Here is a 13,619-nt window from a genome sequence, read left to right as displayed (position 1 = left end):
AACTTTGTATGTTTGTACTATAATTTTTATACTTAATACATGTCCAAAGATCTTTAGATGGGCATTAACGACTAAATGAGGAAATTAACTACTTTTTACATGTTTAATTATTGATTTGAATTAATAACGACTATTAGACAGTGTTGATGAAGTAAAAAATTTTTAATCTTTAGTTTTAAATTGTCATTAAACTATAACTGGATATAATTGTACATCAATTTTTCGTTATATCACGTGTATTATATCACGACAACCAATAATTTTCTCTAACGGATTGAAAGTAAAATCAACTACTTCAAGACAGAAAATAGTTCACAAATTATTCATAAATCTCAAGCTGATCTTAACAGACATTGAATAATGATACCATTATATCAGAAATAGGCAAACTATCAGTTATAAATCCGAAAACTATAACGTAATATTTCTGAAGGAATTGTTACAGTTAAATCAATTTTCCTACAAATATAACACCAAAAAAGTTAAGATCGTGATAAAACAAAGCGAAGACTCATGACTGCTTGAAAGGTGAGAAAACGCGAGATGGTTTCCGGATATATCCGGGTCATGAATGAACATTGAAAAGCAAATCATTCCTGGGCCGTATGTCGTTGCGTTTTTAACACAATGAAATCAAGGTGGACAACTTTTCCAAAATGAGTGGCGCATTTCCATAGTTGAATAATATTGGTTCGTACTTGACGTAATTCAGTGGAGGAAAAAGTATGAACCTCGTTATAGATTTGCAAACTGATTTTAAAAATTTAGGCCAACGACGGATAGTTTACAATAAATGAATTTATTAATATAATAGCAAGACAATTAACACAGTTTTGGATTCAACAAAAATTTGTATGCTTTTTTAATTTAATTTTTTTTTTGGCCAATAATGATAATAATAATTAAATTATTTTTTTATTTTACTATGTTTATTTTATTTACATTTTTAATTTTTTTTAATGTAGTCCAAATATAGAAAACTGTAGAAATAACTTCAAAAAATTGTACTTCCGAATAAAAATATAATATGGATAATGTGCAAATATATACTTATACATACGTATATATATAGCATATATATATATATATATATATATATATATATATATATATATATATATATATATATATATATATACGTATGTATAAGTATATATTTGCACATTATCCATATTATATTTTTATTTGGAAGTACAATTTTTTGAAGTTATTTCTACAGTTTTCTATATTTGGACTACATTAAAAAAAATTAAAAATGTGAATAAAATAAACATAGTAAAATAAAAAAATAATTTAATTATTATTATCATTATTGGCCAAAAAAAAAATTAAATTAAAAAAGCATACAAATTTTTGTTGAATCCAAAACTGTGTTAATTGTCTTGCTATTATATTAATAAATTCATTTATTGTAAACTATCCGTCGTTGGCCTAAATTCTTAAAATCAGTTTGCAAATCTATAACGAGGTTCATACTTTTTCCTCCACTGAATTACGTCAAGTACGAACCAATATTATTCAACTATGGAAATGCGCCACTCATTTTGGAAAAGTTGTCCACCTTGATTTCATTGTGTTAAAAACGCAACGACATACGGCCCAGGAATGATTTGCTTTTCAATGTTCATTCATCACCCGGATATATCCCGAAACCATCTCGCTTTTTCTCACCTTTCAAGCAGTCATGAGTCTTCGCTTTGTTTTATCACGATCTTAACTTTTTTCGTGTTATATTTGTAGGAAAATTGATTTAACTGTAAGAATTCCTTCAGAAATATTACGTTATAGTTTTCGGATTTATAACTGATAGTTTGCCTATTTCTGATATAATGGTATCATTATTCAATGTCTGTTAAGAACAGCTTGAGATTTATGAATAATTTGTGAACTATTTTCTGTCTTGAAGTAGTTGATTTCACTTCAGCTCGTTTTAGTTTGTTAAATGACTTACATTTTCAATCCGTTAGAGAAAATTATTGGTTGTCGTGATATAATAACGAAAAATTGATATACAATTATATCCAGTTATAATTTAATGACAATTTAAAACTAAAGATTAAAATTTTTTTACTTCATCAACACTGTCTTATAGTCGTTATTAATTAAAATCAAGAATTAAACATGTAAATAGTAGTTAATTTCCTCATTTAGTCGTTAATGCCCATCTAAAGATCTTTGGACATGTATTAAGTATAAAAATTATAGTACAAACATAAAAAGTTCAACCAGTCATGTGTCTTTGCTTTGTTTTATCACGATCTTAATTTTTTTCGTGTTATATTTGTAGGAAAATTGATTTAACCATAACAATCCCTTCAGAAATATTACGCTATAGTTTTCGGATTTTTAACTGATAGATGCCTATTTCTGACATAATGGTACCATTATTCAATGTCTGTTAAGAACAGCTTGAGATTTATGAATAATTGGTGAACTATTTTCTATCTTGAAGTAGTTAATTTCACTTTCAACTCATTTTAGTTTGTTTAATGACTTACTTTTTCAATGCTTTAGAGAAAATTATTGGTTTTTATAGTATAAAAACGAAAGATTGATATACAATTATCGCTAATAATAATTTAATGATGATTGAATACTAAAGATCAATAGTATTTTACTTCATTAATACAGTCTAATAGTCGTTAGTGAAATTATAATCAATAATTAACCATGTAAAAAGTAGTTTATTTTTACATTTAGTCCATCAGCACCAGTAATGCCCATCTAAAGATCTTTGTTTATGTATTAAGTATAAAAATTATCGCACAAACATAAAAAGTTCAACCAGTCATTAGACTTTACGTTATTTTATCGCGAGCTTAACTTTTTTGGCGCTATATTAGTTCGAAAAATGATTTAACTGTAACAATTCCTCCAGAAATATCTGTTAAAACAACTAGAGATTTACAAATAATTTGTGAACTATTTTCTGTCTTGAAGTAGTTGATTTCATTGTCAACTTGTTTTAGTTTGTTAAATGACTTACTTTTTCAATGCGCTGGAGAAAACGATTGGTTGTCGTGATATAAAAACGGAAAATTGATATACATATATCTCTAATAATAATGATGACTGAATACTAAAGATTAAAAATGTTTTATTTCATTAATACAGTCTAATAGTCGTTATTAAAATTAAAATCAACAATTAACTATGTAAAAACAGTTAATTCTTTTATTTGGTCTATAATGCACATCTAAAAATGTTACATATTTGTTAAGCATAAAAATTGTAGTACAAAAATAAACAATTCAACCAGCCATGAGTTGTTTATCACGATCTTAAATTTTTTGACGTTATATTTGTAGGAAAACTTATTTAATTATAACATTTCCTGCAAACATGTTACATTGTAGCTTTCAAATTACCATTATTAAACAGCTTGATAATAATAAATCGTAGTCAAATGCTTAATTTTTTTAACGAAATCATATTAGAATTATTTTAAGATGAAACAATTATTGCACAGTTGAGGAATAAATTCTAAGACGTAAGTTAAAGTGAATTGAAAATGTTTGGCGAGTGGTGAAGAAATTCCCCACATACTTTTCTTTGATTCAAAAGAGCATTCAAGATCATTAAAAACGGTTTGAAAAATATGATACATAGTCCAACTATTTATGATCTAGAAGATTTAGTGAACAACGTTAGAAGTCCTGCAACACCAACGACACCGTATTGATTAAAAAGTTAACACTCTCCTTGAGTATCGACTACGAATTGATGGTGATGATGATGTTAAATTAAGGGGACATGACGTACATCATATTTGATATTAAATAAAAAAATGTTTCATGCTTGTTATAGCATTAAAATTGTCAGATATATTTTTTTAAACGGCGATTATGAATATACTCTGCAAAAAATAATAACATGCAGTCGACAGAAAAAAGTGTCGTTTAGTGTTCTTTTATGTTGTTGATCATCAGTAGCATATTGAGATGATAATATCCTCGAACTTCGACTATGTATTAAATAACAATATTAAGAAATCCTCTGCCTGTTTAACATATTATTTGACCGATTACGACATTTGACGGTTGGAATTTCTTGAAAACCTAATTATAATAATAATAATAAAAACACATGGCCTTTAAACTTCACTACTTGGATAAAAAGAATACTTCTTTAAAGCTCGGTGTATTTCATTTAAACGAATAAATCATGTTTTTTTTTTAAATTATCGCACAATCCATGGCTATATTTTTGCTTGTTCACTATGCAGACCACGAAGAGCGTCTTCTATAATATTAACGGCCTTGGAAACTTGACCCAATCACCGCGTTTGCTAAAACAACTGTTGCATTCGCTATTTTGGTGTAATACGTTAACCAGACCGAGCGTTATCCATTGTAGCTTATTGTTCACGTAACTTTTCTTTCTTTCGCGCTATTTGTTTATTATAATCTTGTAATGTATATCACATTCCCTTGTCAGTTTTAAGCTGTTATATTTTCATTTGAGATTATATTTTATAATTCAATATAATATCTTTGTAACTTGAGGCACTTGTTGATCATATTCTATTTCGGATGATCTGAAATCGCCTCGCAGTAAGTAATACTCAAATCTGTATGATGAAAAATGTTTTTTTCTTTTATAATTAAGGATTTTCATTTTAATATTCCCAAGCATGCTTCCATCGATTTTGCAACATGTGGTCGAGCCTTGGCATGCTGAAGAATAACTTTCTTATATCTTTGCTCGTATCCCGGCCGTTCTCATGCAGCGTCCATCTCAAACGTATGAATGTTAGTAGAATTGCGATTCTTATTGGTGGTTTCATCGATTAAGGTCTTCAAATTCTTGCCTTAAATTTGTTTTTTGGCTGTCCGGATCGCTCTTTGTTTTTGGTGTCAAAATCATCACTTTTAAAACCCCGAATTTGTACTAACATATTGAAATAGATAGATCATGGTCGCCTTAAGCTGCATATGGCATTTGATGCCCTTCAGCCGCGTTTTTCTTAAAATTTAAGTAAAAAGGTAAATTTTGCGTTTTCCCACAGATTTACTCAGTATATATCTCCATGTCTGGATCAATTTATATATTTCGTTTTTTGTAATATAGTTATGGTGATGTTTTCTTTTTGTGGCCTATCACATGTGTAGATAATGTATAGAATGGGTACCAACAGATTTCCTTGTGTAAAGAATATACATGTTGACAGAAGAAGATATAGAGCGAAAAAAAATATAAAGGGATAGACCAAGCAATGCCAATATAATTGTTCATTGTCAATTTAAAGTGTCCAAACGAAAATCAAGTTGACTCAGTATATAGTACCATTATAGTAATGCTCAGGGCATTAAGATATTTGAAACGATCTCTAGCACGTCCAATTTTTACAATCGACCTTACCTGATGGCTAGAGAACCTGGCACCTGTTCTGGTAGTTAGACGCCTCCTCTGTGTTATTAACAAGTTAAATTTTCATCGGATCACGATAGTTGTTAATCAATTCACGTACTCTGTTATAAAATTTAATACAGATTTTCTTTTTTTAGGCAATTTCTTAGCTGTAATATGTCCTAAACTAAATAAAAATAATTATGCTTTACTGAAGACGTTCTGAATAATTTATGAATAAAGTTATATATATATTTATATATTTATATATATGTATATATATCGTGGTCTCCAAACCACTGTTCTCGGTATTAAGCCTATGAACTGCTGAGTGACCAACTTAGAAATAATCCTAAAGGACATCCGTTCTTACCGGATCAAGGTATTCCTTGTCGGATTTTACACTTTTGCCTAGAAAAATCACATATATTAAACAATCACAAACATATATTTACGACCATACGCCAACCGGATTCGAACCCGTGACTATCGCAACAGTAGTGTAAGTATGCAAAGAACACATATTTTGGTCAATAATAATTAATATCACTCTTTTGTAATATCAAAAATTTTATCAAATTATTATCTAATTTTACCTATATAGTACCGTACATAGTACATACAGTACTGATATAATAACAAAATAAAATTTATTTAAAATGATTTTCGCATTATAAATTTCGGTATCAACTGAAAAATTCATGAAATATATTAAAAAGTCATTTGATATGGTTCAGCCCGACCTACTTTCTACCGTTCTCATATACTCAAACGAAACATTATACTGTACTGGTACAAGCTCGATTTTAATTTCAAAATATTAGAAAACAACGGTATCGGTTTACTTGTGAAGGGAACAATATCGTTCTGAGAGTAAAATCAAATCAAGTAACAGTTGGGTATTAAAAGGTACTGATATTTTCGCTATTGTTATTGTAAGAAAATAATAGTGTCCTGTCGATTTTTGAATAACTATTTGCATAAAATGTGGGTAGATCTTTTTTGCAATATGAATTTTAATAGGTTTTGAAACCGCCAGACACATGAATAAATAATATTAATGTTTGTTTAAAAAATATTGTTGGTATCTTATGTAAAATGTTATAATTTTTTTTGCAAAATTTTTTTAGTTGCCACTGCAACTGTGTTTTTCAGCAATTGGAGCATTACCTTATTTTGTATTAATATTGCTTCTACACGAGATATGTTGGTAATTATTTTCCGGTTATTGTAACAGATTACATTAACCCTAAGTTTGCAATGTTGTAGTTTGGTACATGTCATATTATTCTATTCACATTAGCCTCAAATTTAACAATAGACTAATGGGCTCATCAACTGCAAGATTAAATCACAATCGTGGCGATAAGCATTGATAATTAATCGTAGAACTTTGTTTTGAGTGCGTTTACAGTTTAACCTATCATCGAGATATATTCCGAGGTATTTAGCTGATTCTGCTTGAGGAATAGGGCATCCGTCAAGTGATATAATTAGTTTTTGTCATTTCACCGCAACGCAAAATTAACATGGACATATTAGGAGCTTTTTTCCAGTCTCCAGTCCATTTGTAGATCTTGTTGACCACTACTTGTACTTTTTATACAGGCTTTTTTATACAGAGAGAGTTACATCTTTTGTCATGATAATTGTGTCGTCGTCAAATGTTCCAAGTACTGTTTCTTTTGTTGTTGGGTTATCAGCAGTATAGAGCAGATATAGGAGTGGTTCCAAGACACTAATCTGTGGAACTCCAGCCGAAATAGGTTTAAGTGTTGAGCCGACAAACAATTGATCAATTTGAACTGTGCATTGATAGAAAAAGATTTGAAATTTGAATAAAAAACAACACTGATTTTACAGCATGCAGTCAAAAAAATAATGAAATCACTTGGATGGGAAGTTTTATTACACTCTCTGAACTTTCCAGACCTGGCTCCGTTCGACCTGGATCATCTTTTCGCATCGATGAGACATATCCTAGCAGGGCAGCACTTCGCCTATTGCGAAGAAGTCGATATATGTCTTGATGAATGGTTTAGTTCATCCAACGTTTGAATTTAACGTTTTCTCTAGCGATAAACTAGAAAGAAATTATTGACGCACCTAGTTGGATATAATTGGTGAGTCGCCTGGTAAAAGGGTACAAGTAAAAGGGTAGATAAAATGGTAAATGAAGCGTACAAATAATATCAAAACGAATGAACATACAGAAGATAAATAAAAGGAAAGATTAGTGATAAAATAAATTAGTAAAAAAAAGGAAGTAAATAGAAGATTGTAGATTTATTTCTTGCAGGTAGATAGTTAGATTATGTATGTGCTCGGAGTGAATAGTTCTTCCAATACGCAGGGTATACTATAGTTGACTCTGACAGAGGTTGGAAGTCCACAGTAGTTATCAATCAGTGAAGTTTTTCTTGGCAATTTTTGCAATACTAAAATATTTTGAGTGATCACACAGTACAGTGTATGTATAATGTTACACAGTTTTTAACTATATTCACGTCATACATGTGCTTAGTTTTTATTATGTTAATTTATATTTGTAATAATTTTATTAAGTTTATTATGTTTAAATGTATAAGTAATTTGGCTTAAAAATACGCATTATTTTTTAATAAATGAAGTCAGTAAAACATAGTTCAGTAAAGCACTAGTTGATAAATAATGCATTAGTAAACTGAAAATGTTCAAAGGTGTACGTCCAAACTCAAGAAAACTACTATGGAAAATTGCTATCGATTGCATGTAAAACGATTATTACGGTAGAAGCGCTGAACATGTTAATATTTGATTACATGTTGTAAAATGTATAAATAATTTTTATTTTCTTCAGTCGGGTTGAGCAACTAAGGTATTTTATGATGTTAATTTATTTGATATAAGGGGCTTACCGAAATCGAGCTTTGGTTGAAAGTTATGGCTTCACTATTTTGCGCTTGGTGTTTTTTTTGTTATGTTTGTTTTTAATGAACTAATTTAATCATTGATTTCTCCAAAGTTGCCTTTAATAGAGTTAATGGAGGAACTTTTTCTAGAGGAACGGAGATAAGGTAAAGAAATGAGCTTTATTTTTGTTAATAGACGTCTTGCTTGTGTGTTCTAAGCAGGTTTTGTACTGATGTGTACTGGGTATATTTATATGAAGGCTGTGTATTTGAATTTTTTATGTTATAAATGGATGCTTTAACAAGGTAACAAAAAAATGGGCGTCAAGATACGGGTTTGCATTGTGCTCTAATTGTAATGCAATATAAAGTAATGTTGTAATAGAAAAATGCTTTCTGTCTTTCTGTCGTCACTTCTTTCGATAAAATAGATTTTTAAATTTAAACAAGTATTTGTTAAGGCCTTCAGATATATATATATATATATATATATATATATATATATATATATATATATATATATATATATATATATATATAAATTTACTGGATGGTATAAAGCACAGATGAATAATTCAAAGAATTACGAGTAATTAAACATTTGTATTTATGTAAAGTATTGTGAATATATTTGTATATTCGCCAGTATTTGTATAATTGTTCTCTATATCACTGAATTCATGTCTCATATATTTCACATAGCCCATTAGTACCGTCATTAATGTTAGAATTAATTTCACTGTCTATTTTGTATGTTAATTTATTTTAATACTAGCTGACCCGACAGACTTCGTCCTGTCAAAAAGATTTGTAATGTGGCAGTTTTTGTGCCTACGTATTTTAAAAAATTCTCCTGAACAGAACCATCACCCTGGTGATAGGGCGTTGTGAATAAAAAATAATTAAATAAAACATATATAAGGATTGAAAAGTAAGTAATCGCTTTATTGTTAATCATGTGAATCATAATTATTATTATTATTATCATTATATTGCTTTGTGGTATACGATGTTTTTTGTTTGATTACCTGGCGCATAGATAAACAAATCTGATGGTTTTCCAACACGGGAACAGGCAACATACAATTGACCATGTGAGAAACATGGGTTTTCTAGATTAATACCACAAACACTTAATGATTGCCCCTGGGACTTGTTTATAGTCATAGCAAAAGCAAGCCGTCAACATGTCTATAGGAAATTTGCCATTACCAATGTCAATGAGTTGTTTAGAGAATATGTTTCCAGATTGGTCATTTTGCAACTCGACACGCATATTCTTGCTTAAATGAAGTACTTTAACATGTTTCCACAAATTGGAGGACTTTAGACATGCATTGAGTTCATCAGCTGGCGTTGATCGTGGAATCACTGGCAATGTTTGACGAAAATCTCCTGCTAATAAAATCATTGCACCACCAAATCGGTTATTATTGCTACGTAGATCTTTTAAGGTTCTGTCTAAAGCCTCCAAAGATTTTTTATGTGCCATCGTGCATTCATCCCAAACAATCAATTTACATTGCTGCAAAACCTTTGCCATTGCAGAGTTCTTCGAAACGTTGCAGGTTGGAGTTTCATTGCTTTGCATATTTAATGGCAATTTTAGTGCTGAATGGGCTGTTCGACCACCTTCAAGCAAAGTTGCTGCGATTCCCGACGAAGCGAGTGCAAGTGCAATTTTATTTTGTGAGCGAATTGTTGCTAATATTAATGAAATAAAAAAAGTTTTTCCTGTACCACCAGGTGCATCTAAGAAATAAATCCCTCCAGTTTCATCATTTGTTACTTTCATAAGAGTTTCAAATACATACTTCTGTTGTTCATTTAACAGTGGAAGATTTGTTTGAATTTATTCTTTCAAAGCGTTGAGATCATACAGTCTTTCTCGATGCAACTCTTGGTTAAAAGCGTCATGCATTGGACGATTGGGCGCGGTCAGGCCTAATTGAATTAATAGTTTGTTTGACATTATCAAGCACATGTCCTCAATTGAAATCAATGCTTCATTGTAAATTTCTTCACTGATTTGTATATTTGGATTTCCCATTCTATTCCGTATTTGATACAAAATATCATCACACATATAATCTTTGTACTTGATCCACAAATCAATTGGGTTTGATGGGAAGCATGTAGATATGATTATAGAAAACAATGTTCGTACTTGATGAGCGTGTGATGATATTACAGCATCTTTGAGAGTTTGATCCCAATGAGCGTTATTTTCAAGCAATTGCAAACGTTGACAGGCTTCTCTGTAGGATCCACACAATTCATCATCAACATTTCCTAACTATTAGAATGATGTTGGGCCACGTACATTGACTAATAGCAGTCGTAAATAAAAACATTCATCATTGCTTGGATGTACTGAATAAATCCGGCCAATCGCATCGGTGGAATATACATCTGTATATCCTGGAACTGGTTTTCCTTGTTTCCGTCGTATAAATCTCCTTGAGGATTGATTCCAGGTATAATATTTTGGCATTTCAGAATATAGCAATGTTTGTGCGAAATCATCGTTTTGGCATGTCTCAAAAAAACTGGTTAATGTAGTAGATGGTGGCTGAGCAGCTCTTTGTACTGCGTTCTGTGCTGTAAAATACACTCTTTGTCCATTTTCTAAATGCACAGCTAAGTGAACAACAGAAGGGTGTCTCTCATGAATAGGAAAAGAAAATATTCGCCAAACTGCTTCATTACTACTGACATAGCGGCCCATTTGGTATTGGGTAACTTCATCATTAGAATTCTCTGCACCAATTCCAATCACAGCCATATCACTCCCTTTGGTTACATATTTGCAAATGTATTTAATCGATTTCACTGAATGGCAAGATTCAACGTTGATGTGTGCTTTGAATGTCTTTGATAAAATGGGTGAATATGGAACAATCCAACGATTATCTATTTCAATATCTTGTTAATTTAATTTGACAATTGTTGATTTTCCATTGTCTGCTGTCGATCTGCGACGATACAATGGATAACCGTCATTACCAGTAATTGTTTCCGATATTAATGTCCGTGGATATCGTTTTGAACATTTACCATCCATCATACACGGTGAATTTTGATTAAGAGTTCCACAGGGACCATGTATCATGTTTTTGATAACTACCTCATGCAATCCAGGATCTACTTGTACATTAGGGATTTCAGCTGATATCACTGCATCAACTTCATTTGGCCTTATCTTTTCAACCAACCAAATCAAAATGTGTGCATGTGGCAATCCTCGTTTCTGCCACTCCACAGAATACATCCAGCAGCGTGTCTCACCAAACACATTATGTTTTACGATGAAATTCATTAAAGATTTCAACTTTTGTCTAAAGACTCTGGCTGTAATATCATGACGATCAATGGATGATTTCCCAGGTAATAACTCCTGCTTAATTTCTATCCATTGCGGATTGAATGTAAATGTGATGAACAAATCTGCTGTACCATAATGACGAACATACGACATGGCATCTTGAGCATATTCGTGCATATGCCGAGGGCTTCCGATGTATGTTGCTGGAAGAATAGTCATCCGACCGACATTCTGTGCATTTCCATCAGTATTAATCGCATCTCGAAGGTGAATATACTCTTCAGATCGGAGTTTGGTTTGATTCAACCTGATGAATGTTAATCTCTCCGTTTCAATTTTAACATACATGTCATCAACATATTTGTGATATAATCGCCGACATTTCAATATGTGATTATCTGCATTTTCCCGAATCATTAGGCGGTATGAATAATAGTTCATTGAACTGACTTTTTTGTTGGTTTCAGAACCTGTAAACAGATTTTGTTTTAATAACATTCAAATATAAAATTAAAATACATAATATAGTGACTGAGATATTATCGCCATAGCTAAACTAATATTTTAGTTACCTGTAATGGGATTTATCATTTTTATTGATAAATCGTAGCCATCTTCACCTTGCCAAAATATAATGGGATATTGCAGTGCATCATATGAGCGGTGTGTTTCCTTTATAGGTTGTAATTGAAAATTCCGACGATGTAAAACAATATCACGGGATTCCAAGTTTTCTCCAACTACAACGATAGCAACTTCATCAATAGTTGGTGCATTAAAACGTCTTGTATGTTGACCTGCAGGTGTTTTATCAGCTCTGATTACAATTTTGTGATTATCGGATGGCATCAGATCCAGGGCAGTTTTAAACAATATAATCAATTGATTGTGTTGATGAAATAAAGTTTGTAATTGTTCTACAATAGACCTTTTTACTAAATTGTTATGTGCACAACGCAGATCAATTTCTTGTGGTGAATTGCCCATAAAATAAATTTGCAGGAATTTGTTGTCGCTATCTGACACTGGTAACAGTGAACCTGCTCTGTGATATATTTGCCCTTGTATCTGTAAATAAAAAAAATATTATGGTGTGGTATAAATTAATGGATTGTCAATGATCAAACTTAAATAATATTTGATCTTAAAAAGTATATATTTAGTTTTAACTAATATCTATCAAATATAAAATATAATAAAAGTGTCACTGAAACTGAATCACCATATAATATGATGACTAAGTGATATATTTCGTAATGATTAAGAAATTGAAGATTAGTAACACATCTTAACTTTGGTGACAGAAAATTTTGTTCGCTAAAATAATTATGAGTAACTGCTATAATACATACCTTGAAAGTTGGCATAAAATTTTCCCGAACTGCATTTGTTGCCCCAAATGAAGTCATTTGAAAGCAATTGTTATATTGTTGAATATGTGTCAAAAAGTGTATAGAATCTGTTCCTATTCCTGAAACCAATGAGTACAATGGTTCTGGTGGTGGATCCAATTGTATCAATTTCACTTTACCATTTGCGCAACACAATCCATTGGCATCGTTTTTGTATTTTAATGCCTTACAGTGTGAGCAAACCAAGTTCATAGAACCAATAACAACATATTGGTAGTTACTGTAGTCAATTGACACATCGTAACTGAAAGCAGCTGGATTCAAACTTGCGCGATTATTAGTTGAATGTCGCGCTCGCGCTTCACGCGTTTGTGATATCCGAATTCTTTCACGTTCATTTCCGTCGTCACGTTCTTGTGCAGTACGATTAGATCGGTAATTAGCTTGGTTTATAGCATTTCTGGTTCTTCTACCTAAATTGCTTCGTCTTATAGGAGGCATATCAAATATAAATTATTTTTTCACTAATCACGAACTAAACAAACACTAACTAACAAAACACTCTGCACAAAAAACGAACTCTGCACACGATATACGAATTTGTTTCGTGTATCACTTGACAATTCATCTGTCATCTGTCAAAAGTCATCTGTAACAGACAACTTTTTTTTTAAATTTGATATGACTTGAACTCAAATCCTT

The 13,619-nt window shown here is 31.1% G+C and overlaps 2 protein-coding genes across 2 annotated transcripts in view; both read right to left on the bottom strand.

Annotated features, from left to right (window-relative positions):
• Positions 1 to 13,619, bottom strand: part of LOC143206037 (uncharacterized) — a 93,110-nt gene that overhangs the window by 58,394 nt on the left and 21,097 nt on the right. The window lies entirely within an intron of this gene.
• LOC143206154 (uncharacterized) lies at positions 11,039 to 13,436 on the bottom strand. Its single transcript, XM_076419008.1, has 4 exons — positions 12,918 to 13,436; positions 12,138 to 12,633; positions 11,298 to 12,035; positions 11,039 to 11,215 (listed from the first exon to the last, which is right to left on the bottom strand). The coding sequence occupies exons 1-4, from the start codon at positions 13,416 to 13,418 to the stop codon at positions 11,175 to 11,177; spliced, it is 1,776 nt and encodes a 591-aa protein (XP_076275123.1). The 5' UTR covers positions 13,419 to 13,436; the 3' UTR covers positions 11,039 to 11,174.

This window comes from Rhynchophorus ferrugineus, unplaced genomic scaffold (assembly GCF_030347505.1).
Source record: "Rhynchophorus ferrugineus isolate W39M unplaced genomic scaffold, kcgeb_rfMv2 rfM1, whole genome shotgun sequence".
Lineage (NCBI taxonomy): Eukaryota > Metazoa > Arthropoda > Insecta > Coleoptera > Curculionidae > Rhynchophorus > Rhynchophorus ferrugineus.
This window is presented reverse-complemented; position numbering and strand designations above follow the sequence as displayed.